This window comes from Taudactylus pleione, unplaced genomic scaffold, assembly GCF_031769625.1.
Source record: "Taudactylus pleione unplaced genomic scaffold, aTauple2 ptg000040l, whole genome shotgun sequence".
Taxonomy (NCBI): domain Eukaryota; kingdom Metazoa; phylum Chordata; class Amphibia; order Anura; family Myobatrachidae; genus Taudactylus; species Taudactylus pleione.
In genome coordinates this window covers 18,107,124-18,134,758 of record NW_028284442.1, presented here as the reverse complement: position 1 = coordinate 18,134,758, position 27,635 = coordinate 18,107,124, and the positions used below count along the sequence as shown (strand labels likewise).

The 27,635-nt window shown below is 42.1% G+C and overlaps 1 protein-coding gene across 3 annotated transcripts in view; it reads right to left on the bottom strand.

Annotated features, from left to right (window-relative positions):
- Window positions 1-1,796: 1,796 nt before the first annotated feature.
- NUDT4 (nudix hydrolase 4) overlaps window positions 1,797-27,635 on the bottom strand; it is a 78,550-nt gene continuing 52,711 nt past the window's right edge. Inside the window, exons 2-5 of one of the 3 annotated variants that reach the window (XM_088454519.1) lie at window positions 14,763-14,873; window positions 9,112-9,156; window positions 8,623-8,710; window positions 1,797-7,275 (exon numbers count right to left, since the gene is read on the bottom strand). In XM_088454519.1, the coding sequence (XP_088310645.1) occupies window positions 7,073-7,275; window positions 8,623-8,710; window positions 9,112-9,156; window positions 14,763-14,873 (447 nt within the window). In that variant the 3' untranslated portion in view covers window positions 1,797-7,072. The remainder of the gene's footprint in view (window positions 7,276-8,622; window positions 8,711-9,111; window positions 9,157-14,762; window positions 14,874-27,635) is intronic. The other 2 variants (XM_088454528.1, XM_088454537.1) reach the window with 2 other exon arrangements.

The following is a 27,635-nucleotide window of genomic DNA, read 5'->3' as shown; positions in this document are numbered from 1 at the left end:
CTTGGGTTATTACATCCAGTATTTTACATAGCAATTACCCAGTGTATCAGCAGGACTTTAAAATACATCACACAAACATGCATCAGTCGTAATTCACTACAAAGAGCCTGAAATCTAAATTTACAAATTTTAATAAAACAAACTGGACTGCAAGCTAGGATTCATTTTATTCATTATTCCTCATCTATTAAAAAAACACAATTCCAAAAAGAGCACAATTGACATTTCATAGACACACATCTTTAGAAAAATCAGAAAGCAGTCAGTAAGCCACATTCAAGGCTATCAAGCATCTACAGCCAGCCTTAGGCTACATCCACACTGACATTCTCAATACAATTTTTTAAAAACATTTTGAAAGAAAAAAAACTGAAATAAAATGCATATTAACTGCAATGTCTGTTATGTTTCCTATAGGAAACTCGGTCCTCAAGGTACCCTAAAAGTCCAGGTTTTAAAGAAATTCTTGCTGGTGCACAGATGGTATAATCAAACTGATTGAGGTACTTAATTAAATCATCTGTGCTTGAGCATGGATAATCTTAAAACCTGGACTGTTAAGGTGGGTACAACACTATAGCGATATATCTGCAGATCGAGTGATCTGCAGATGATGGTCGTTCATACACCCTGATGCTTCAGCAGGTTGGGTTGGCCTGGGGGCGTGGCCTAATTGTGGGAACTAGTGACCACGCCCCCTTTAAGAAAAACCATTTGCGTCGTTGCGTGCTGGGGAGGGGGGCGCTGTGTGCCCCTCAGCCCGGCGCACAGCCAATGGGGGGCGTGATCAGCATGATCGCTCCCCCCCCTTTGGCATAGGAGACTCTCCGGATGCTGCTTTAGCAGTCTCGGACAGTCTCCCAGTGCAGCCCAGCACACAGCAGCATGGACCCGCTCGCGGCTCCCCCCCCCCCCCCAATCAGCTGCAGACATATCTGTTCATTGGCTGTGCAGCACAGCCAATGTGATATGTCTGAACGACGCCATTCACAGACATATCGTCTGTACACACTTGCCGACGGGGGCAGGATATATTGGCTGTTCAATTGATCGGCCAATATATCGGCCAATGTGTACCCAGCATCAGAGTACTTTGAGGACCAAGTTTTGAGAACCAATGTTTCTAATGGTGCGTACACACGGCCCGATTTAAATGAACGATAACTATATCGTTAAATCGTTCATTTTTATGCTGGCAAAGATCGACCAACGATGTGCGTTCCCGCATAGACAATGATATCGTTGATCGTCCATGCATGCAGGCCAACCTGGATGATATCCATCAGTGCCTGCAGGAGGAAATGGTCGTTGGTCTTGGGCGATATTGTTGGTGTGTGAATGAATGATATAATTCAACCAACCCAGCAGGAATATCAAGGGCGATCGTTCAGAGATATCGATCGCTGAACAGATAGTCCCATGTATACGCAGCATAAGTGAATTTTTTAAATCTGGTGTTTGGCAAATGTTATGTTGATCAAGCCAAATGCATGTAAAGACATGTATAAAATACTTTTCTGTGTCTGCAAATTGAGCTAAAAAGTTGTTTGATGTGCGCCATACGCACTGAAAAGGAACAAAGTGACAAAAGTTCTTCTGTGCAAGTTACACACACATACCAACGTATTAATTTTCTTTTCACATCTGTTTACAGCACTTTAACACTTGTGATGCCAGTGTGTATGTAGCCCAAACCATTCAAAGCTTACATAATATCTCACAGTAAAAAAAACTATTTGGCTCATAAAAATTTAAATAATGCATATTAACAAAGTGACAGGGAATAAATTTACATTTTAATTATTCAAATGACCAATTTTTAATAAACAAATTCATAACTGAACATTTGATTTTTCCACAAAAAACAAAAATATATATAAAAAAAAGAAACAAAATTTTGTGTAATATATATTTAGCCCATTTCTGTATAGTGAAAAATTTGTACAATTAGATATGGGTTGTTGAAATATATACATGTTCCCATGTGCTATATATTATACCTATACAATGGCAATGACAGCAACAGGCATTTCACATTCCTTTAAGATTCCAGCATTTACTACAATTACCCCCAGTTTACCACTTTTATGTGACATTTAAATTAAGGCGCATACTGTGATACAAGATTCAAGTCAGTCTTCTGAATGGTTACATTTTTACGCATTGGGACTCAACACAAAATTGGAAACTGTACACCCCAGAGAAAGGTACAGTTGCACAATTCTAGGGAAACATTGGAGTAAACTACCTCACAAATTTGCTTAAACCTTAAAGTCGACCACACATACCAATCTGATCAGATTTGATAAGATAGAACCATACTGACCAGTTGTGAACAAAGACAAACCTTAATTCCCAATTGAGCCTATCCATTTTAGCCACAGTTGAAATTGTTTGCCAAGATCACTTACTTGTCTGAAACTTAATCAGCCACCAGATGAAAAACAAATGTCACTTTCTGACCTATCGCAATATTACACAGATAAGTATCAAGTCAAAATCAATGGGCAACAAACCTGATGTATTCTACGGAATAAATGACTGAGCGTAAGACTGGGTATACACTAGTCGATATATCGCTCAATCCACGGACGAGCGATATATCGATAGCAGATCAGCAGGAGTGTACTACCAATATGTCTGGGAGTGATGCCACTCACAGACATATCAGATCTGCCCTGAAGCACAACTGATTCTTATACATCTTGCAGATATATCAGCACATCTGGCTGTGTGTACGGGTGACCCAGCTGACCGCCTGTACACTTGCTGCAGGGACCCGCCAGTGACTGATATCTCACCTGGGCAGGCAAATTTAAATGCCCGACAATACACATCGAGCGGCCGATTGGCAAGTGTGTATAAGCTTACCAATCGGTCACTAGGACGGCGGATCGGTCTACTAAACAATCAGTCGTCCTAGTGTGTACCCAGCATTACTCAGCAGGGCTGTTATAGGTGGTCATTAAATTGCATAGAGATTGTGTGTGTTCAGTAACTGCTGTGTTATTATGACACAAGTAACCAAAGACTAAATGACATATACCAAACTCAAATGAAACAAATGTGTAGGCCATCAACTGAGTTAAACAGCATTAATACTTTACATATTTCTTTACACTTATCAAATACATTTTGTAATGGTAAAAAGTCCATGCAGTAGAGTCACTAAGAATGTATGGCCACAAGCTTACCGATTCTCCATTTCACAAAGAAACTCAGCACAAATTGTAACAATTTTACCTTCATAACAGGATTTATGTACAATGCAAGTGACGATATGTAATGCAATTGTTGATAGCACTCATACCATATGAATGGGTTAGTAATGATCACTTCTACATTCTTCTTACAAATAAAACCTTTCCAAAAATGCACTAACAAAACATTTACAATAGGCGCTACACCACATGGGCATTTGCCAGTGATCATTATATTCAGCATAAGAAAATTAGTGTGAAATACCAATGAGAACTATTGCGCCCCATCAATAGACAAGCCAATAGCGGTATGTTTTTTCAACATGTAAAATGCCCATGTGGTTTGTACTACAGTATTTGCAAATGTTTCCTCAAATTTTTTCCATCTAAAACAAACAAACAAAAAAAAACTTCCTCAAACTAGCAGATTTTACAACATCCTCAATATCAGCGTCAGCCCTGCACCTTTCAGGCAATACATACTACGTAATCATATACGCACTCATAGGAGGCATTTTCTGAGGTCTCCAAAAGAGGTGTTCAACTGTTTCAGAGAATGGCAGGTATAGTGCGTGATATTACACTTACACAAGTAAGCAAGATCGTTTTTTGTATAGATTTCAGAATCATAACAGCATCTAAGACCTATTGAAGTGGTATTGTGAGTATATGGCAAAAAATAAAATAAAAATAATTTAAAATTAAAAATAGGGGGATGACAAAAATCAAGTTTAAAGTCTACACTTAGGGGAGATACATCAGCATATCTATACAGCAAGTGCTTGTGATTAAAAAAAAAAAAAGTACCTGTATTTTCTATCATTTATGTATATTGCCCATCAAATTGAAAGTTATTATGGAATTCAGGAAGTTAATATTAAAACAGTTATTTCTTCACTTAAGAAAAACGCCACGCAAAATAGTTTTGATAAAACCAAGCATGAGATGTTTAACAAAACCAGTTGTTGGTCAGTGCGCAGACTTGTTCAGGGGAGTTGAACACTGTCCTTTTATAGGATATAGTGCCTCATACGGTGGACTCTATTAACTAGTATGCAATGTGGCACAGCCCATCAGGAAGGCAGGTATTTTTGCATGAGCCCTTTCATTTTAAGAGATAATACTAATTAGCATGGGGTTATGTTCATCAATGAATTCCCGTACTTTCAACCCTAATTGAAGATGTGTTTGCACAGTTACATTCTGAGAGGACTAAAAAAAAAAAATTCAAATATTAGGTGCCATCAATCATGGCTGTTTTCTAATCATTACTAGGAACAAACAATGAAACATCAACTAAAGGAGAAGAAAGCAAAATCCCACATAGTTTTAGGCGGAAAATATTTCCAAAAGTGGTTGCATTAATGGAGAGAAGGAGGAAGAAAAAAAAAATTGGGTTAAGCAATGTAAATATGCATGATACAAACATTACTCTCAAAAACAAAAAAAAGGAATAATATATAAAGGCAATAATATGGCACATGTATATCAGACAGAACAACTGTGGCACCATTCTTTCTTGAACAAAAAGTCTAAAAGTACTCACAAGTATTTTAATTTATAGCAGCATTTTACACAGTATGTGTTAAAAAAAGTAAAAGAAAACAATGTGTTGAGTAACAAAAGGTTTAAATTACAACAACAATCCTTTGTGCACGCACTGTAAATTTACTTGTTTGATTATTTACAAAAAAAATCATTTTTTTTTACACTGAATATAATGTTAACGTTGGAAGCAAAGTTACAACTTATCTACAAGTACTTGTGATTCAACCTGGGGGATCAAGTTAATAAGAAAAATTACAGACATCTAAACCATGCCTTGCTTACTTTAATAAAAGGAATTGGAATTCTTAAGGAGGGATGTTCTAGGTCTGATTTTCTTATATAAAACAAGAAACACTGAAGTGAGCCTAGCCATATGCAGGAAAGAGCCATCATGTCACACATACAAGTGGCTGATCTGATGAAACAGATAAACCAACAGTATTCTGGGTGGCTTTACCAGCTTAAAAACATAGAGCCCAGTCAGCAGAACTTGAAAATCATATAGGCGAGGTCTGTATTTTCCTTCTGGATTGTGTTAAATTTTTCTTAGAACACCTTTAGTTTTACTAAATGTAGATCGCCCTGAAAAATACACAGCCTGTGAAGACATTTGGGGCACACGGCTAAATGAATTAGGAACTGTGCTAAACACATTTTGACCAATATATGTTGACAGAAAGTCTCATGAAGAGTTTATTTACTATATACAGATCAATGGAATTTAACCTGAGAGAAATTGCTTGACATGTGTCTCTATGAATTGTGAGGCACATCCTAATATTCTTCAGACTGACTATCTTTATTACCACAGGCACTACTTCTGCCCACAGAGTATGATCTAAAGGCTTAGATGTTGCACTTCATATGCTGGTACCACACAAGATAGTGCATAGTGTCCCCAATTACCTATCTACCAATATTAAAAGGTCAAAAAATGTCATTTTCACTGCCAGGCAAGACTAAAGAACACAGCTTTTGGCTCTACATTAGTTGTAGCAAACATTCTATTTAAAATGTAAACGTCTTTACATCTTTCCACAGTGCATTCTGCATTTTGATAGGTGAAGAGAGATGAAGCATATTCACCAGATCATTGATCTTTTATTGAGAAACCAATCCAATAGATAACAGAACACTGATGGGAGAACACAAAAGATTCTCAGTGTCAATATCCCATCATCTGTTTCGTTAAGTAGTTGGTGTACACTGCCAGTCAGCTTCTGCACAGATCTCTCTATATAGCATCTATTCACCTTTAAGGGCAGATGTAAAAAGATGCCGGTGAGCACAAAACCTTACTTCCACACACACTAGTGAAAATCCTACACTTTTCCTATTTAAGGCAAGCAATGTCCGAAGCACCAGTCAGAAACCATACACTTGGTTCCACCCATTACTACATCTATCCATAACCAAAGGCATCAAATGACAAACTAACCAGCCATTATTAGCCTTAAAGATTCCAGAAATAGAAGCAAAGATGGGAAAATGGGGGGAAAGGGATAAGTCTCCCCGCCAACACCATCAGCTGTGGATACTAGTAACAGCTGGTCAGAGTAGTGGATTCACTAATCTCAAACAGCAAAAGATTTAAAAGTATACATGTAGCAATGGCACCAGATTTAAAAAGGCAGCCTTAACATTTAAATCCTTTATCTGCACCCTTAACATAATGCTTGAAGACCTTACTGCATTCAGCGAAACTTATATCACCCTTACTGGTCACTTATCTCATAACAAGAAATCGGGAACAGAAGCAGAGTCCATTTACGTGACCCTAAATGCAGCCCACCACAAGTAAATGGCTGAAGTATAGAAAGTTTTCAGAGACAACACCTGCTGTCTGGAATAACCAATAATACGATCAGCAACCTCTTTAGAGTCCACACTTGTTCTATTTAACCTAGATAGACTCTGCAGGAAGGCCCACATTTGGTACAAGCAGAGAAATGTTTACTCAGTACGCCAAGGCCCATCTTGCATCCAGCAGTAGCTAAAGCCCTTTCAGAAACAGCAGTTGGAAAAATTGTAATGGCACATAAGCCACATTGATAATGTTAAATAACTGAAAATAAGACAGGAAATATGGCCATTTAAGGCATCTAAAAAAAAAAAAAAATATGGCTTTTTTATGAATACTAATTTACATGGTTAAAAACAAAAAACAAACAAACAAAAAAAATAACCTTTTGAAAAGTAAGACAGCAAAACGGTTTCAGCACATTTTGCAAATAATCCAGGTATAATCATCAGGATGTCTGCATGAGAATACAAGATGCCTTTCTCCCCACTGCTTGCGCAAGTTTCCTTGTAAAGTGCAGAGTTTATCTCACGGTTGATGGCAGGCTAGAAGTCTGTGCAGATGTTACATACAGAGAAGTGTTGTCCGATAGGGGTGGGACCACAGAATTTCCATTAGTTGGGGAACACCCCAATTTCAGTTTTTCCAAATATTCTGCATGCACTGGCTTGTGGCACTGCAAGACTTTCAGGGCATCTTCAACTTTAAACCACTCCCTCTTTCTCCCTAAGGTGGAAAATAATATTCAACATAATTAACATTCTAACACTGTAAAATGGATAAGTAGCTATTGTATTCTGGTTCCTTTTTATGTTGATTAGCACAAACAGCAACAGTGCAAAGTTTAAATCTAAGCTGACCCGTCAACAGAATGTTTTGTGTATTGCTTTAGTGACTTGTGTGCAACATGTTGTAAAAGGAAAAGGGAACAAAAAAAAATAAAAAAATTAAGAATGGGTAGGGGGAGATATTGGACAAAAATGAAAGTGCTACAACTTTGTTTTATACATTTCCATTGTAAATAACACAAATAAAATAAAATTTTTGCTATAGAGGCAGATGAACAGAGAATTGAAAGTTTGATATATCAGGTTATTTTAAAATGCACACATTCCGCGTGTGTATTTTATTCTATATCTATATATCTATATATATATATATACATACATACATATATATATACATACATACATACATACACACACACATATATATATATATACATACACACACAATATCAAAGCTTTCCAGCTCTCATCCTAACCCACTGCTGCACGCTACTGCCTCACTAGCTACCCAATCTGTCATCCCTGTCTGTCCCTCCCCTTCAGAATGTAAGCTCTCAAGGGCAGGGCTCTCTTCCCTCACATGCTTCTCCTTTCCTTACTTACCATAATTTACTCCTAACTCCCCAAACGGCACCTAACACTTGGTTCCTGACACCCTGCTACTTATTTCAGTGTTATGCAGCATGTCCTTGTCCTGCATTGTTTTGTACTGCTAATAACGTTTTTTTCTTGTGTGCTCATTAGCTTATGTACTTTGCAAAGCGCTGCGGAACCTTTGTTGTGCCATATAAAGGACAATAATAATAGCGCTGCTTAAAATTTACTACCTAGCGTGTCTTGTACCCACAAGAAAGTTTTATTGAGCATGCTATGCATTCCTTCACACTGCACAGAAGGAGTGCTGTAAGGTACAGTATAGAAGAATCCAGCCCTGGAGCAAGCCATTTACACCAACAGCCTTCCTGCTCCCAGGCCAGCTTCTTCTACACCTCACATTTCATAAGGAAATATACTATTTGTCTTGGAGGATAAAAATGTAAAAACAACAACTATTTGGTGGTGGGTCAATTCAATATTGCAAGTTTTGTCTCACAAGCCATAGAGGTGCACAGGAAAACTTGTGACGCAGAGTCTACCGTAAAACTGCTTATATGTGCACAGCATTGTGGCGATGCTCAGTGGCACATCGCATTGAATTGACCCCTGTGACACCAAGGAGGCTGAAGATTAAGACACACATGAACAGATAACCAATTAATAAGAATTTAACACAAAAAGTGCTTACCAATGTTCACAGAATCTTCCCAGTCTTCCAGGACTTCAGTGACCGTTAGAACATACACATAAGTCCTATGTTTCCTATCTTGGTTCTGCTTAAATACGGGAAATAAATAAATATACATTCATTATTTAGCCATTTTTATAGTTATGCAGTTAAACTAATTCACTCATACAGATGCAGCAATGAAATAGAACTTCCAATTTCTATGGCTAGAGCACTTAGATTATGTATTAAAAGTAATTCTCTAACTGGAGTGTGGGGTTATACTTTCTAAATTGAACAAGCCAAATAGGTGGCACTATTGATAATAGCCCTTCTGTTCTAGGTATTTTAGTTATGTATATTAAATAAAGGTGGAGATAGCACTGAAAAGCAATGATTGAGAAGACTGAAGCATATCAGGCTACCTATTTGCAACTTCTGTGGAATTAATGGACAAGAGCACAGACCATCCATTGCACAATAATGTAAAAGTAGCAAACAAACATTCACCTCAAAGATTCCCAGAAGTCTTCCCAACTTCCCCTTTACTCCAGCCTGAAGAGAAAACAAGAAATAAATCCTGTAAAGAGCGCACTGTGGCAGCCTGACAGAACACTGCATATGTGTGTGCCCCGGCAGCTGCAATCATCTGCTGTGAGACGTCCCTAAGGGATTACAAAACCTCCCAATATGTCGGATAAGGAAAAAGGTCCATGCACTAATCCATCTAGAACATGGTCATTGCAAGCGACGTCACACTTGGCACAGCGAAAATTGTGACTGCCCAATGAAAATTGGGAAGCACTGGCAGATACGGATAGTTAGAGCCAGGCACAGCAGTTTGATAAAAATTGTAGGCATACGATCATATTAAATAAGAACATGTCAAATAAATATATTTTGTATCCTGCTCCTTCAGAGTTAAATAAATGTAAAAAAAAATGTTTTTTGCAAAACATTAGTGCAGCATAAGTAAGCTGTCTCTCACTTTAAGGCAAGCGAGGAGCATTTCAACGGAGGTGAAGGGATGACTTCCTGCCAAACAATACTACTTGGGGACACATTTGGCTTTAATATTAGGAAAATGTTTGTTAACAGTATAGCTAGCTCTTTGCTAAACAGTAAATGTAATACACTAGTTCCAAAAATCTTAAGTGTGGTCAAAGCATAATCTAAATATATTTTAAAAATTTATAGCTTTTACTTTATTATAGCTTTACAAAGGGTCAATGACTGACTTACAGAATAAGTGATACCTAGAGGGCACTGTAACATAGGCACAAGAACAATAAAAAAAACAAGCTACAAGATTTAAAACAAAAATAATCAAGTAATGTTAATTCTAAAAAAGACAAAACAGCAATCTACACCATTAAATGTCTGTAGCCTATTTTTCTGTTTGTTCACATTAAAAAAAAAAAAAAAGAAATCTACACCAATATAAATGGTAAATAAATAAGAAATAATGGTAAATAAAAAAACAAGCATCCTTTAACCTACAAAGTAAAAAAGGACCTCCCTGAAATAATGGATGAAAAGGGTGATAAGACTAAGTTTTTGGCACAAATTTCTTTCAAAATCTGTCAAATCTTCAGATCTGTCGTACATGCTGCTCAATCTGAAGATGTGACTGACTTTTCCATGCATTTGGATGTGCGGTCGTTCACCAAATAGTGTGGAGTGTACGGACTGCACGATATATGTCGTCCGACGTATTTGAAGTCGGCTGGATACACAAGTCGTCTAGTGTGTATAAAAAATCATCATTAGCAAATTGTCTGTCAAATGTTTCTTCTGTGGCCCAAACAAAATAGCAACAACTATTTGTGCTCTGTGGGAAGACAGTTGCAACAAGGAAGAGTCATCTTGTTCCACCAATGCAGGAGGGTTCTTGGGAAGGACTCCACCATTAAGGCATAGTGGTGGTATACATGTAAAGCCACATTATAGAAAGCAAAATTTCTAAAACAAATAAAAAAGTGTTTTATCCCATCTGAACACTAGCTATTTAAGATCACATTAAAAATGCATTCAAACAGGGCAGTACCAGGTCTCCATGGCATCTAAAATTGTCCCACGTGTTTAATTCCTGGAGAGCCGTACCATGCTTGAATCCGGACGTATGTTCTTCTCTGCTGCTGTATAACACCAGCATTTTGAGGAGAGGGTTTATTGTACAGCGTTAAAGCGTGAGTATTGTGTACAGTCTATATGGTAACTGTTAAATAGAGACGTTTTAAAATAACCCTGGCTCCTATAACCTAACATTTGTAGAGGCCTGCATTGTACTGTAATACCCCTTTTACTCCAGAGCTAAAACCCGAGTTATTGCAGGGTGCAGCCAGGTAGCTCCTTGGTGTAATAGGGGACAGGGTTAGATTCCCGGGAATAACACAGGAATCACCCGTGAAACCCTGCAGTGTAAACGGCACGATCCGGGTCACGATGACCTGGAGCACGCTGCATGAAGGCTTAAGTGGCGCTTGAAGATGACGTCCTCTCCAAGCGTCCACTTCCACTTCGGAAGTGCCTCGGTCACTGCAGACCCGGCTCTGGTATGATCGGCGCCGACTCGGGAATATCCTGGGTCAGCGCCGGCTAAATTCCGTGTCTGATCCAGTTTGGAACCCTGTTCCAACATCCGGGTCAGACCCGGAATTTAGGTATAAAAGCGGTATAAATTAGACATTTTGTGACATCAAGTTTCAATTGTAATTTTGGGTACTAGATAGTTACATTAATATACAAATGTTTTGTTAATAAACACTAAAGCACTCCCATTAGTAAAGCACTATATGCATTATTTATTGAAGTATAAAGATATATTAATGTCACGAGTAAAGCTTGGTACACACTATGCGATTATTGGCCCAACATAGTAAAACTGACAGATAGGGCCGATAATTGTGTAGTGTATACGCAGCACCAGGCGGTCGGTCAAAAGCCAGTTATAGGGTGTGCTGCATCGTTCACGTCGTGTTGGCATCGTTCAGAAAGTGTAGGGTGCGCGGACCTCAGCTCGATGTCTGCTAATTAATTAGTATTCTAGTAGAGACTAAACGATCATTGGATAGTGTAAACATAAGTGTATAAATAAATGCTGAAGATGTACAAAAATGTGGACTGTAAATAATATCTTATATGAAGGGGCGTACCCATAAATATATTTTATATGTGGGGTTAAATAACACACAAGGGGCACAAATGTGCTGTGCAATGTGCAGACTACCCATTGTATCTTTAGCGACGCAAAACGTTTCATGAAAAATGTGCCTTTCAAAATGAAAAAGTGCCCTGCTCTGATCAGCACCCTGCACTACAAAATTGAAGTGTGAACACTAATAGTTTGTACCCAGCTTAACCACTTAACAGACTAATTGTTTTTTCCAAAAACCGCTCAGAAATCGTCGGTTTTTTTATGACTGAATTAAGTCAAGAACATCTTTTTAAAATGTATCTAAAAACATTTTTTTTTTTATATATATATAAAATTGTGTTGAACACCATATACCATATAAATTGCAATTTTTATGGTATACTGTAATGATGGCCGATGGATTCAACTATCAATAGAACCCATCGATTGTTTGAGGCCACAGCCACTGGTGTTTCCTTAACATCGGTTTGCAACCATTGATAGCTGGACCCCCCAGGACATACAGGAGGGGGAGCCGCAGGTGTAGAGGGACCATGTCAGGAAAAGCCCAGCCTTGTGTGGTGGCATCTGATGCGACCGTGCCAGTCAAGTGGTTAATACTTGAGAAACCAAAGATACAAGTTAGTTCATTGCATTCACATACAATAGATGTGTAGTGCTTTTGGCAATGCAATCTAAGGTAAAGGTTTTAGAGTAACAGGGCATGAGACAATGAAGATTTTACCTAAAAATCCAATTACTGGCCCCACAAAAAAATAATGTGCTTCTACTGTTAGAGCATATACAGTCAGGTGCATAAATATTGGGACATTGACAGAATTTTCATATTTTGGCCTCTATTCACCACCACAATGGCTTTGAAATGAAACAAACAAGATGTGCTTTAACTGCAGACTTTCAGATTTAATTTGAGGGTAATTACATCCAAATCAGGTGAACGGTGTAGGAATTACAACGGTTTCTATATGTGCCTCCCGCTTTTTAAGGGGCCAAAAGTAATGGGACAAACTAAACAATCCTAAATCTAACTTTCACTTTTTAATACTTTGTTGCAAATCCTTTGCAGGCAATTACAGCCTGAAGTCTGGAACGCATAGACATCACCAGGCGCTGGGTTTCATCCCTGGTGATGCTCTGCCAGGCCTCTACTGCAAATGTCTTCAGTTCCTGCTTGTTCTTGGGGCATTTTCCCTTCAGTTTTGTCTTCATCAAGTGAAATGCATGCTCAATCAGATTCAGGTCAGGGGATTGACTTGGCCATTGCATAACATTCCACTTTTTAGCCTTAAAAAACTCTTTGGTTTCTTTTGCAGTATGCTTCGGGTCATTGTCCATCTGCACTGTGAAGCGCCGTCCAATGAGTTCTGAAGCATTTGACTGAATATGAGCATATAATATTGCCCAAAACACTTCAGAATTCATTCTGCTGCTTTTGTCAGCAGTCACATCATCAATAAATACAAGGGAACCAGTTCCATTGGCAGCCATACATGCCCACGCCATGACACTATCACCACAATGCTTCACTGATGAGGTGGTATGTTTTGGATCATGAGCAGTTCCTTTCCTTCTCCATACTCTTCTCTTCCCATCACTCTGGTACAAGTTGATCTTTGCCTCATCTGTCGATAGGATGTTGTTCCAGAACTGTAATGGGTTTTTTAGATGTTGTTTGGCAAACTCTAATCTGGTCTTCCTGTTTTTGTTGCTCACCAATGGTTTACATCTTGTGGTGAACCCTCTATTATTCACTCTTGTGAAGTCTTCTCTTGATTGTTGACTTTGACACATATACATCTACCTCCTGGAGAGTGTTCTTGATGTGGTCAACTATTGTGAAGGGGTTTTTCTTCACCAGGGAAATAATTCTTCTGTCATCCACCACAGTGGTTTTCCGTGGTCTTCCGGGTCTTTTGGTGTTGCTGAGCTCGCCGATGCGTTCTTTTTTAAGAATGTTCCAAACAGTTGATTTGGCCACACCTAATGTTTTTGCTATCGCTCTGATGGGTTTGTTTTGATTTTTCATCCTAATGATGGCTTGCTTCACTGATAGTGACAGCTCTTTGGATCTCATATTGGAGAGTCGACAGCAACTGATTCCAAATGCAAATGTCACACCTAGAATCAACTCCAGACCTTTTACCTGCTTAATTGATAATGAAATAATGAGGGAATAACCCACACCTGTCCATGAAATAGCTTTTGAGTTGATAGTCTCATTACTTTTGGCCCCTTAAAAAGTGGGAGGCACATATAGAAACCGTTGTAATTCCTACACCGTTCACCTGATTTGGATGCAATTACCCTCAAATTAAATCTGAAAGTCTGCAGTTAAAGCACATCTTGTTTGTTTCATTTCAAAGCCATTGTGGTGGTGAATAGAGGCCAAAATATGAAAATTCTGTCAATGCCCAATATTTATGCACCTGACTGTATATTTCAATTGGCTCATAGGGTCTTGATTTGTTGGAAGCACCACCAATCAGAATCCCTTACCTAAAAAAGGCCTTTATTTCTTCAAAAATTGTGCAGCTCATTTGCCAAGCGGCTCAATATATGTCACCTTTTCTTAAGTTAATAGATAACAGATTTATCAGCCGTTTAACTAAATAAATGTAGATAAGCTACTAACTTTCTATTCAAACAGTGCAGGTTAAAACAGAGCAATACAATCAAGGTCATGCAGGTGGAGACTGCAGCATAGAAATTGCTAGGAGTATATATACTTGTCTAACTGCAATACAAACAGATCTTCATCTGAATTACTGCTGTAATGTTTCCATTCATTTACTAGTGTGATATGGGTCAATGAACCCTTTTCCATGACTTCCATGTTCTGAAAAGCAGTAGCTCAACATAGCCAATTGCTTTTTTAGTTTGGTCTTCCTGTGTGTTATGGTCAGAGAACATGAAATAAAATAATAATTAAAAAAATATAACAGATTAGAGCCACTTGCTTACACAACAGACTGACGTAAGCATATGTAAAATGCTTTTATTCTACCTCTTCGTAGACCTCTCTCACTGCAGCTCCACCAGGCTCCTCCTCTGGCTCCATCCCTCCTCCTGGTACAATCCATTGATCTGGGTAACGGCTGCTGCTGACTAGGAGTATCTGTAACAATGTGAACAGGTGGCAACATTCAGTTTTCATTTACACAAAAAAAAAAAACACCTTATTTCTCACCCCAAACATAGCACCCACACATAAGTATAGACTGGTTTCAGGAATAATAAATCAAAATAACACAAGTCCTTCCCAAGTGCTTCTGAGTGATGCTGCCCTGGTTACACAAAAAGGTACTATCACCAACGCTTTACATAAATGTAACAGAAAAGATCTGAAAACAATGGTGCTTACACAACATAAACCTCATGTATTCACTTGCTTTCATATCTTGTCAAGGTTACAAAAAAACGAAATGCAGTGTATTACATATACTAGTTCTTTGGGGGCAATTCAATTCAATGCGATGCTAAATTGCCATGGGAAGGAGTTTCCAGAGCTATTCAATTGACTGCACTGTTAAAGTCTGACTAGAACCACTTAAGTGGGAGAACGCGGTCTACCACAAATTAAGCTTGGTGTTTAGTCGCGGTAACAGGCATTCTCTAACTAAAGTGCCAGCCACAAGACTGTTGGTGCCACGCCAAGATGTAAAACAGCATCGAGGCTGACACTTAAGTCGGATTTCGGTAATCCTCTAGCCCACAGGTTCTCAAACTCGGTCCTCAGGACCCCAAACGAAGCATGTTTTCCAGGTCTCCTTACAGAATCACAAATGAATTAATTAGCTCCACCTGTGGCTCTTTTAAAATGTATCAGTGAGTAATGACTACATCTGTGCACCTGCTGGGTGACCTGGAAAACGTGACCTGAGTGGGGTCCTGAGGACAGAGTTTGAGAACCACTGCTCTAGTCAGACCTAACAGCGCGGTGAATTGAATAACTCCGGGAACTCCTTCCCGGGGCTATTCAGCATCGCACTGAATTGAATTGCCCTCTGTGTTAGCTACACATATATTAAGAGGGGTCTAACATTGCGTCTTCTACATAATCTTTTCAACTTTCACTAGATTATTAACATCCTTACAAGTTTTTAGTCATGCTTTACATATGAATATACAAAGGCTAGATTGCAATTAGTATAATCTCCTCATAGACTAGAGTTCTGGAGCTATAAAAAACAGGCTAATAAAACTTTATTAACAGGCAAACATATGTACAATACTTTGCAGGAAAAAGATCCAGATGATGGACATAAGCAGATAAAAATGAATAATGAGAAAGAAATAATCAAGTTTTGTCCAAAGGAATTCATTTTGCTGCCTGGAGATAGCATAAAAACACGTGGACAATCCCAGTTGGACCGGTCCCCATAAGACTGACAAATTGACAATTTATCCACAGGGTATATGAACATTTTCTGGCAGGCCGGGCATTCAGGGGGACAGTGTAGATTCTAATTTGTGGGAGTAAATATCTATTCGGTGTGAACTCTAGTGGGTCAAAAATAGTCCAAACCTTTTAGTTATATAAATTTTCCTCGGATAGCTCACACAGACATAACTTCATAAGTTCTCCATGAATTTATCAGGCATAACCTGCTGCACATTTATCATATAAAAAAAAAATATTACACGTTTAGGGTATTAATAAACTTTTTACCAGGAAATACATGATTACTGTATGTTCCCTAACAGTGATAATTCATACATTTATGCTTTTCTTGTTTTGGAATCTAACCTGACCACCATTTTTTACAAATTGTGAAATATGATGTTCACTGTTATGACTAGGGAATAAGGGGACTAAGCTTTGTGTATTCGCACTGACTCATCACTTCTTATATATTTCATCATTACAGACTAGGGGGAAATTGCTTTTGAAAACCACAGGCTTTGGGCTGTGAACACAGGTACACTAAAATTGTTGATTGTGACACTAGGGGGGAATATCCAATTGCGGGCAGGATATTTGAAAAACCCCAAGGCGCTGGGTTTTCCCCCAAAGCTGTGGGGGATTGCTATTCCATAAGGTGCCTGAAAACGGGACTCTGGGCAAGCCTGATTTTTCCTAAAATCGTTAATTTTAGGAAATATCAGCAGGACTTGCTCTGGGACCACGGCAGCAGCAACTCTCCCCCCCCCCCCCGCCTTAGTTGCATTGCGACTAATGCTGCATACACACGGTCAGATTTTGTTAAAGAAATGAACGATAACGATTGTAAAAATCGTTCAATAGTTCATATCATTGACGTGTAGGGCATGATTCGACCAACGATGCGCGTTCCCGCATGTCAGATAACGATGTCTGACATCGACTGTTTGCCGACAGATTTGGACGATTTCATTAATTTTAATATTGCCAGAAATCGTTCATCATTCATGAAATCGTTCAAATCATTGATCGATAATGCTGAACGATTTCATCAACAATAACGATGATCTGACAAATCTGACCGTTTGTATGCCCCATTAGAAGCATGGATGACAGTCAGTGCAACAGTTTCACATAGGTCCTGGTGCGTTGAGAGGGGAATGTGATGCGACTGCAGCAAAAGTGTATGAGGACACATTTGTATGTCCCATCAATGGGGAAGCTTTTGATCTAGAAAAAGAAAATAGGTGCTCCGTCCCAGTTGGGAGGATCAAAGGAAATGTGCCCTGAGAGTATATGGATGCATCCTGTACCTCCTATAAATCGCCAAAAACAAACAGGTTTTATTGCACCCCATATATGTGTGATAAAGCGAATTATGCAGGGAATGGGAGCAAATGAGTATTAGCTCAAATAATCAACTTTACAAAGCGCCAGTTATCAGTTACTGATCTGGGATGTATCAAACTACATAATGTTAGTAAAATTGTGATTTCGGTTACCTCCAGCTTTAAAAACCCATGCGAATCAGGAAGGTTATATACATGAATGCCGTAAAGGTCTGCTGATGCTAAAATAGGTAGGACAGTATGTGTCAATGTTAACTCTAATCCTGCCAGACGCGAGTCAGAGATTCCCTCTAGTAATGTTAAATTATTTGTTTACTGTAGTTTCTTTTGACAATACTGAAGTTCATTGTGAGTAGTTCGAGTCATGTAATATTGAAGGAATGTGTAAAGGCCCCCATACACAGTGAGATTTTTTTACAGAATTTGGGAGTTTTCGATTAGAACGACCAATCGTGTAAAAAGTGGTGTGTGTGGGGATGAACACGATGCCGAAGCATGCCCCCGCCGTCGTACATCTTCATCACTGATCAATTGAACCTGCAGAAATATATCGACTCATCTTTCACGATTTGGCACACATGGTTTCGTGTGTGCGCATGATGAACGATGCAATGGACGATATGTTGTCACTTTTCCTCCCATTATTTAAATTCCAGAATCGTGAGGTTGTTTGCTACAAACAATATATCGTTTACGATCTGCAGTCGTTTACGACCCATCTAGATCGTTTGTACAATCGTTCAGTGTGTGGTCACAATATTGTTTGACTGGGAGAGTTCAGGAATTCAAGGAAAATCTCACACGAGATTGGATTGTTTGCAAATCGCACAGTGTATGCCTTTAAGAATGAAACTGATTTGTGGCCCTGTTAATCAATGCAAAGGCATAATAGTGGGAATAGTGCTTCAAATTGCTGCTGTGACATGAAGTCAGAATGTCCACAACCCAGAAAGGGGTCTGGGCTCTTCAAATTTAAGGAAGTTTCTATATAGGAGAGAAGGCACAGCAAGAAAACGACTCTCACTGTTACTCTACATGACAATAATAAAAAAAAAAAAATCAGAGTTATGGCAGACTTACCTAGATAACTCCTTTTCTTCAAGGTCGATAGGGTCCACAGGTATACCATGGGGAATATTATGGTTGGAGACCAGGCACCAAAAGGTTAAAGCTTCAGCTCCCAGGATGATTTGGGTCCTCCTCCATAAATACCCCACCCCTAGCCAAAGTACTTCAGTTCAGTTAACAAGCCTCAATGCAGGAGAAGGAAAGAGGAGAAGAGCAATCATGACACCAGAAACACTCTTACACAAGATAAGGGAATCTGTGACTGAAAGAAAAAAATTACCCATGCAGCCAGATGAGTCAGGGTGGGTTTCCTGTGGACACTATGGACCTCGAAGAAAAGGAGTTATATAGGTAAGTCTACCATAACTCTTATTTTCTTCTTCAGGGTCCATAGAGATCCACAGGGATACCATGTGGATGTTCCATAGCAGTTCTCCTATAGTGGGGGACGCTCCTGTGCAGAAAGGAGAACTCGTCGTCCAAAGGAAGCATCCTGAGAGGCAAAAGTATCAAAGGCATAGAACCTAAGAAAAGTGTGGACAGAAGACCACGTGGCTGCCTTGCACAATTGTGCAGCAGAGGCACCACGACTAAATGCCCACGATGGCCCTACAAACAGAGTAGAATGTGCTGTCACCGTACTTGGGACAGGGAGATCAACCTGTGTGTACACCTGAGAGATAGTCATCCGTAGCCATCTCGCCAGAGTCTGCTTATTAGCTGGCCATCCTCGTTTGTGAAAACCATACAATACAAAAAGAGCATCTGATTTCCTAGTTTATACGCTCCACATAGATACGGCGAGCGTGAACTACATCCAGGGAGGCTTCACCTACAGAAAGATCTGCCGCCTGAAAAGCTGGAACAACTTCTTAATTCATATGAAATGGGACACTACCTTAGGAAGGTAACCCTCCCTTGTACGAAGAACAGCTTTATCCTGGTGAAAATTAAAAAATGGGGAGTGAAAAATACAGAGCTGCCAAATCAGAGACTATGCAAGCAGAAGAGATAGCGACCACTTCAAATCTACAGAATCTAGAGGTTCAAATGGGTGAGCTTAAGAACTAAAAGACAAACCCCACGATGCTACCAGTGGAACAAAAGGAGGCTGAACTCGCAGAACTCCTTGGTAAACAATTTTAACATCTGGTAATGAGGCAATCTTCCTCTGGAACCAGACTGACAGTGCAGAAACCTGCACTCTCAAAGTAGCCAGGCGGAGATCACGGCCTAAACATGCCTGGAGAAAAGACAGTATACTGGAAATCCTAAACACCTTAGGATCATACTTTCTGTGGAAAAACCATTGACCAAAAGAATGCCAAACTCAAATAGATGCGGGCAGAGGCAGGCTTCCATGCTTTAAGAACCATTTGTATTACAGAATTGGAAAAACCTTTTACTCTTAGGAAGATTCAAGATCCACGCCGTCAAAGCCAGACGTTGTAAGCCCGGATGCCGGCAGGGGCCCTGCATTAGCAGATCCCTGCATTAGCAGATCCTACCAAAGAAGTAGACATACGGACTATCTATTGACAGATTCTGTACGTCGGTGAACCAATGACGTCTGGGCCAAGCCGAGCCACCTGTATTACTGTTCCGCCTTCTTGCTTGGATTTCCTGAGAACTCCTGGGAGGAGGGAAATTCGGAGGAAAGAGATAAGCCAGCTTAAAGTACCATCTTACTGCCAGTGTCGCCACGTAGGTTGCTGATGGGTCTCTGGACCTGGACCCGTACCTGGGGACCTTGTGGTTGTGATGTGACGCCATGAAATCTCTCTGGTAGACCCCATTTGTTTACCAGGAGCTGAAACACTTCTGGAAGGAGACACCACTCTCCGGCATTTAAGTCCGGGCGACTTAGGAAGTCTGCTTCCCAATTGAGTACTCTTGGTGTGAATATTGCCGAGATGGACGGAAGAGGACGTTCTGACCAAAACAGAAACCTTGTCACTTCTTTCATGGCTGCGTAACTTCTTGTGCGTCCCTGATGATTGAGGTAGGCCACTGTTGTCGCATTGGATCTGGACAGGCTTGCCCTGGAGCAGGTCCTGTGGCCTGGCAAATGCTTTGTATACTGCTCGCAGTTCCAGAATGTTTATTGGCAGATGAATTTCCTGATTTGTCCATCTTCCCTGAAAGATGTGATGACCTGTCACTGCTCCCCATCCGTGAAGACTGGCGTCTGTGGTGAGAAGCACCCAATTTGGAATCCAGAATGGATGCCCTCTATTCAGATGATCCTTTCTCAGCCATCACAGGAGGGATTGACAAACCTCTGGTGTAAGAAGGATTCTCTAGGACTTTAGATGATACGGTCCATTCCACTTAGAGAGAATGAATCTTTGCAGAGACCTGGAATGGAACACACGAGTATACCTCACCATGTCAAGGTGGATACCATTGATCCCAGGACCTGCATTGCTAACAGAATGGATACCCTCTTTGCTTGCATAGCAGCTTGCGTACTGGCAACGATAGGGCCACAATCATGTCCTCTGGCAGAAACACTGTCTGTGCCCGAGAATCTAGAAGAGCTCCCAGATGCACCATCTGCTGTGTTGGAGAAAGTGATGATTTCTTCCAATTGATGATCCAGCCGTGCTTTTGTAAGCAGGCTATGGTCAGATGAAGATGGTTTTGTAAAACAACCGGAGTATGTGCCAATATCAGAAGGTCGTCCAGATATGGCAGAATTCAGACTCCCTGATGCCTGAGATAGGCCGTCATGACTGCCATTATTTTGGTAAATATCCAGGGAGCCGTAGATAGGCGAAAGGGCAGAGCCTGAAATTGGTAATGTTGCTGAAGGACAGCAAATCGTAAAAATTGCTGGTGGGATGGTATAATAGGAACATGCAGATATGCATCCTGAATGTCCAGGGAAACCATGTAATCCCCCAGCTCCACTGCAAAAAAAAATGTATCCGAGAGTTTCCATACGAAACTTGGCAACATGGATAAACCTGTTGAGGGTTTTTAGATTAGTATAGAGAGATAAGCCCCATTCGGTTTCTGAACCAGAAATAGATTGGAACAACAGGATTTTGGTACTTACCGATAAATCCCTTTCTCTGATTCCACAGGGGACACTGGAGGACTTCAAGACAGTGGGGGTATAGACGGTGCTGAGTGGAGCTGGCACTTTAAATTTAAATGAAGTGTGACTAGCTCCTCCCCTCTATACCCCCCCTATAGGCCAGTATTAGAACCGTGCCCGAGGGGAGCAGAGAAAAAAGATTGACAGAAGAGGAGGAGGCGAAAGTACACATAACTGAAAGGTGAAAAGAAAGTAACAGAATGAAACAAGAGACGACAAACATGTCTCTAACATTCATAACATCACCCTAGACAAACATGTCACCAACAGGCATAACAGGTGTGGCAGGAAGAACAGTGCAGGGTGGGCGTCCAGTGTCCCCTGTGGAATCGGAGAAAGGGATTTATCGGTAAGTACCAAAATCCTGTTTTCTCCTTCATCCACTAGCGGACACTGGAGGACTTCAAGACAGTGGGGACTTCCCAGAGCTCCCATCACGGGTGGGAAAGCGCTGAGAACCCTGCAAAACAGACCGACTATATTGCGCTGCAGAAGTCGCAAAGGTGTCAAATCTGTAAAACCGAACAAAAGTATGCCGGCCCGACCAAGTAGCTGCCCGGCATAGAGATTCCATAGAAACGCCTCGAGCAGCCGCCCACGAGGCACCCACTGAGCGAGTGGAATGTGCGGTAATGGAAGATGGAGGTTCCCTAGAAGAGGCCATATACGCCTGTCGTATGGTCAGACGAATCCATCGAGCCAGTGTCTGTTTGGAAGCTGGCCAACCCGGACGAGCAGCATCATACAAACAAAGCGAGTATCTGTCTTGCGAATGGCTGCCGTCCTGTCTACATATATGCGAAGAGCTCTAACCACATCCAAGGATCTACAAGAAGGAGAATCCTGTGGAAGAACCGGAACCACAATAGGTTGATTGATGTGGAAGGCCGAAACCACCTTAGGCAGAAAATCCATTCTGGTGCGTAGCTCAGCTCTATCCTCATGAAATATCAAATATGGTATGATAAAGCTCCCAGCTCCGACACCCTCCTGGCGGAAGCTAGAGCCAGCAAAAGTATCACCTTCCATGAAAGATACTTCAATTCCACCGACTCCAAAGGCTCGAACAGCGAAGACTGCAAGAAAGACAGGACGAAGTCCAAGTCCCATGGAGCTGTAGGAGGAACAAAGGGTGGTTGTAATCTAACCACACCCTGCAGAAAAGTCTGCACGTCCGGTAATAAGGCCAATTTCTTTTGGAAGAAAACCGAGTGCGCTGAAATTTGTACCTTCAGAGATCCCAACCGAAGGCCTGCTGAGAGACCTGCTTGCAGAAAAAGCAGAAATCTGGGAAGACTGAACTCCGTAGAAGGCAGAACTCTACGTTCGCACCAGGTTACATATGCCTTCCAAATACGATGGTAATGCTTGGAAGTAACTTCCTTCCTGGCTCTAAGCATCGTAGGAATCACCTTGGAAGGTATCCCTTTATGTCTTAAGATGGCCCTTTCAACAACCACGCCGTCAAACGTAGCTGCTTTAAGTTTGGATAGAGTAAAGGACCCTGAAGGAGCAGATCCTCTCTGAGTGGTAAGGGCCACGGATTGTCTACCAACAGGAGCTGAATGTTGGAGTACCAAGCTCTGCGAGGCCAGTCCGGAGCTATCAGCAGGACCTTGGCCTGTTCCCTCTTGATGCGTTGAAGGATTTGAGGGAGAAGTGGAAATGGAGGAAATAGATAAATGAATTGGAACCACCATGGTGTTGACAGTGCATCCACAGCCACCGCTTGTGGATCCCTTGTTCGAGAGCAGTAAAGGGGCAGTTGATGGTTCTGCCTGGATGCCATGAGGTCGACCTGCGGAAGACCCCACCGTTGGACCAGCTATTGAAACACCTGTGGATGTAGAGCCCATTCTCCTGGATGTACATCCTGACGACTGAGGTAATCTGCCTCCCAATTTTCGATGACAGGAATGAAGATTGCCGACATTGACCTTGCTTAGCTTTCCGCCCAGATCAGAATCCTGCTGACTTCCTTCATGGCCGCACGACTTCTGGTGCCTCCTTGTTTGTTTATGTATGCCACTGCTGTGGCATTGTCGGACTGGACCCTGACTGCTCGGCCCCTCAGAAAGTGAGCTGCTGTCCGTAATGCATAGAAAACTGCTCTTAATTCCAATATGTTGATTGGAAGACTCGTTTCCTGTGCTGTCCAGCGTCCCTGGAAGTGATGCTCTAGAATTACTGCCCCCCAGCCTCTTAGACTTGCATCCGTGGTAAGAAGCGTCCAATCCCACTCCCCGAATCGCTTTCCCTCCGTAAGGTGAACTGAGTTTAGCCACCACAGTAGGGAAATCCGAGTCTTGGGTTGTAACCGGACTCTCTTGTGAAGAAACAGGTGGGATCCCGACCATTGTGATAGTAGATCTAGCTGAAAAGGTCTGGAGTGAAAACGACCGTACTGGACAGCCTCGAAGGCTGCCACCATCTTCCCCAGAAGTCAGATACATGCATGAACCGAAACCTGCCGACGTCGAAGGACCAACCTCACCATCTCCTGAATGGAAGTTATCTTGTCCTGGGGAAGGAACACCCGTTGAGACACGGTGTCCATCATCATTCCTAGAAACTGCAATCTCTGTGTCGGTTGCAGATGCGATTTGGGAAAATTCAGAATCTATCCATGACGAATGAGGAGGTTGTGCATCACGGTGATGTCCTGTAATAGTTGATCCTTAGAATTCGCCTTCAGGAGTAGGTCGTCCAGGTACGGAATAATAGTGATTCCTTGTTTCCGAAGGAGACTCATCATCACAGCCATAACCTTTGTGAATACCCGTGGGGCCGAAGATAAGCCGAAGGGCAAGGCCTGAAACTGGAGATGTGAATCCCGAACTGCGAATCTCAGGAAAGCCTGGTGAGGTGGCCAAATGGGAAAGTGCAGGTAGGCATCCTTGATATCTAGAGATACCATGAACTCGCCCTCCTCCAAGCCTGCAATTACTGACTGAAGAGATTCCATCTTGAACCGGAAGATCCGTAAGTATGGAATGAGATCCTTTAAGTTTAGAATGGGTCTGACAGAGCCGTCCGGCTTCGGAACGACAAAAAGACTGCAGTAAAATCCTTTTCCCTCTGATGACTGGGGACTTGGATTACCACTTTCATGGACAGAAGCCTGTCTATTGCTTTCTCTAAGACCACACTTCTGTCGTTGGAAACTGGCAAACCTGTGGTACAAAAACGATTCGGGGGTTGCAGTTGGAAATCTAGCTTGTAGCCCCAAATTATTATATCCCGGACCCAAGCGTCCCCCAGGTGAGAGGGAAGCCCGTCATGCACTGGGTTTAGAAACAGGACTTAACTTCCTGTAGACTCGAGCCTCTGGTGGCTGCGGTTCTACCCCGACCTCTGGTACCACGAGACGTTGAGGATCCTCTGAAATGACCACGTGAACGACCCGGGGCCCAAAAGGACCGAAACGAAGGTCCTGAGTAAGATCGTCTAGGTGGAGGAGCTGCAGACGATAGAAAAGTGGATTTACCTCCAGTAGCCTGAGATATCCATTTATCTAGTTCTGCCCCGAATAGTACATGTCCAGTGAAAGGAAGTGCTTCCACAGCCTTTTTGGATTCCGCGTCAGCCTGCCAAGTTTTGAGCCACAGCGCCCGCCGTGCTGAAATTGCCAGAGCTGAAGTTCTGGAGGCAATAGAACAATCATCCTTAGACGCTTCCCCAAGGTAAGCTGCCGCTTCACCTATATGTTCTGCTAACGGAATGAGTTCCTCGATAGGTAGTTGATCCTTCATTCCGTCCGCCAATTGCTTAGCCCAAATTTCGATAGCCTTGTTAGTCCAGCAGCTAACTATCGCTGGACGAAGAGTCACCCCTGCAGCGGTGTAAATGGACTTAAGAGTGCTCTCCAGTCTCCGATCGGACGTGTCCTTTAAAGATGTGACTCCAGGAACAGGGAGCGTAGTCTTTTTTGACAATTGCGATACAGATGAATCTACCGTAGGGGGAGTTTCACAACCCTATTATCTGCTGGAAAAGGGTAAAAAGATAATAAACGCCGGGACATCTGAAACTTTTTATCTGGATGTTCCCAGGCTGTCGTTCGAAGGGAATCCAGCTCTTCCGATATAGGAAAAGCTGTAGCTTGTCTTTGTTTCTTAAGAAAGAAAGACTGTTTTGCAGGACCGAGTCCTCTTCCTGTATGTGCAATACCTGTCGTATTGCAGCAATCAAGGCTTCTATTCCCTCTGATACCTGTTCAGGATCAGACTCCAGAGGCTCTTTAGGCGAATCTGGGGCATATTCACCCTCTTCTAATTCGGGCATATCCTCCTCCTCCTCCGGGTCATCTCAATGGAGGACTGAGGGTAACAATCTCTTTTTAGAGACCTGCGGAGCGGACGCCATTGTCATGGCTTTGGAAATCCCCTCCATAGAAACAGCTAGGGATCTCGCCCATGCTGGTTCCTCTGTAGCAGCTGACCTATAAGCCTCTCTTTCTCTGCGAGAAGCCTCTAGTTCAGCCGAGAGAGGGGACATAACAGATGTAACCTGCGTCCAAGACGGTGGTTCTGACATCTCTGCAGATTGCTGATCCGTATAACAACCGTCACACAATCTGGAGGTAGATGACTGTCCCTGTGTAAATTTTACTCCACACTTTTTGCAGGTAAATAACTTTTGCGAAGCCTTAGACCTGCCAGTCATGCTACATACAAACCCCACACAAAACACAAAGAGGTTAAGTGACAGGGTAAGAAAAACAGAATATACTGGGGTACAGAGAGATTGGAGACAGTCACACTTGCCCACCACAGCGCTCCTAGCAGTGCCAGAGCACCAGGCTAAGATTAATTATTATTATGCTCTCTGTCTACATCAGCCTAAACCCCTGCTGTGATACATACAGGTCCGTGTAGGCTGTCCAGCGCTGCCGCTCCCTGTAATGGCTGCCAGCAAACTGTATGCAGTGACACGCTCGGGCTGATGGGAGGCAGGAGGAGGAAGTCGGAGCTAAGCTCCACCCCCCACATTCTAGCACCGTTATTATAAACTGGCGCGTGTACCCAGTATAACTTATATATTTATATATACTGCCTTTGTGCAGTATTGCTGAGCCGCCTAATGCCGGGAAAACACCGGCTACCCTGCTTGTCAGGGAGCCGGTGCATACAGGAAGCCGCCTCTGTAGCGCTAAGCCGGCTTCCCTGCTAATCAGGGAGCCAGCTGTACTGATAGAGACGCGCTGAGGCTGTACCGCCGTCAGCGCGCTCTGTGGGGGGTCTGTGAGGCCGCCTCTGATAGCGCTAAGCCGGCTTCCTTGATAATCAGGGGCCAGCTGTACTGACACAGACGCGCTGGTGGCTGCGCTGCCGTCGACGCGTCTCTGTGTATGAGAAGCCGCCTCTGATCCCGCTAAGCTGGCTTCCCTGCTAATCAGGGAGCCAGCTGTACTAACATCGCGCCGGTGGCTGAGCCGCCGGCGCGGATCGCTGTGGGGCCACCTATTGAAGCGCTGAGCTGGCTGCCCTGCTAATCAGGGAGCCAGCTTGCCGGTGTATAGGGGCCATCTACTGTAGCAATAAGCTGGCTGCCCTGCTAATCAGGGAGCCAGCTGTACTCACAGGGAGATGCTGAGGCTTGGAGGCTTCCTGCTGCCGGCGGCTGGCTCTGACTAGGGGGTCCGCAATGCGCGCTGCATGCAGCGGCATGTGGCCCCCCCCTGAAGACTGAGGTCTCAGGGACCCCAGGCGAAGTGCAAGCACTTGCGAGTGGGTCCCGTCTGGCAGCGTCCCGCGTAGCAGACAGGAAGTTGCAGTTACTGCCCGTCTGTCCTCAGATTAGGAACTCTTTTTTTTTTTTAAACCTATCCTAGCCCAAGCAGGAGAGATCCTTTTTTTGTGACCTGCTCCCACTCGGGCACAAACTAATACTGGCCTATAGGGGGGTATAGAGGGGAGGAGCTAGTCACACTTCATTTAAATTTAAAGTGCCAGCTCCACTCAGCACAGTCTATAC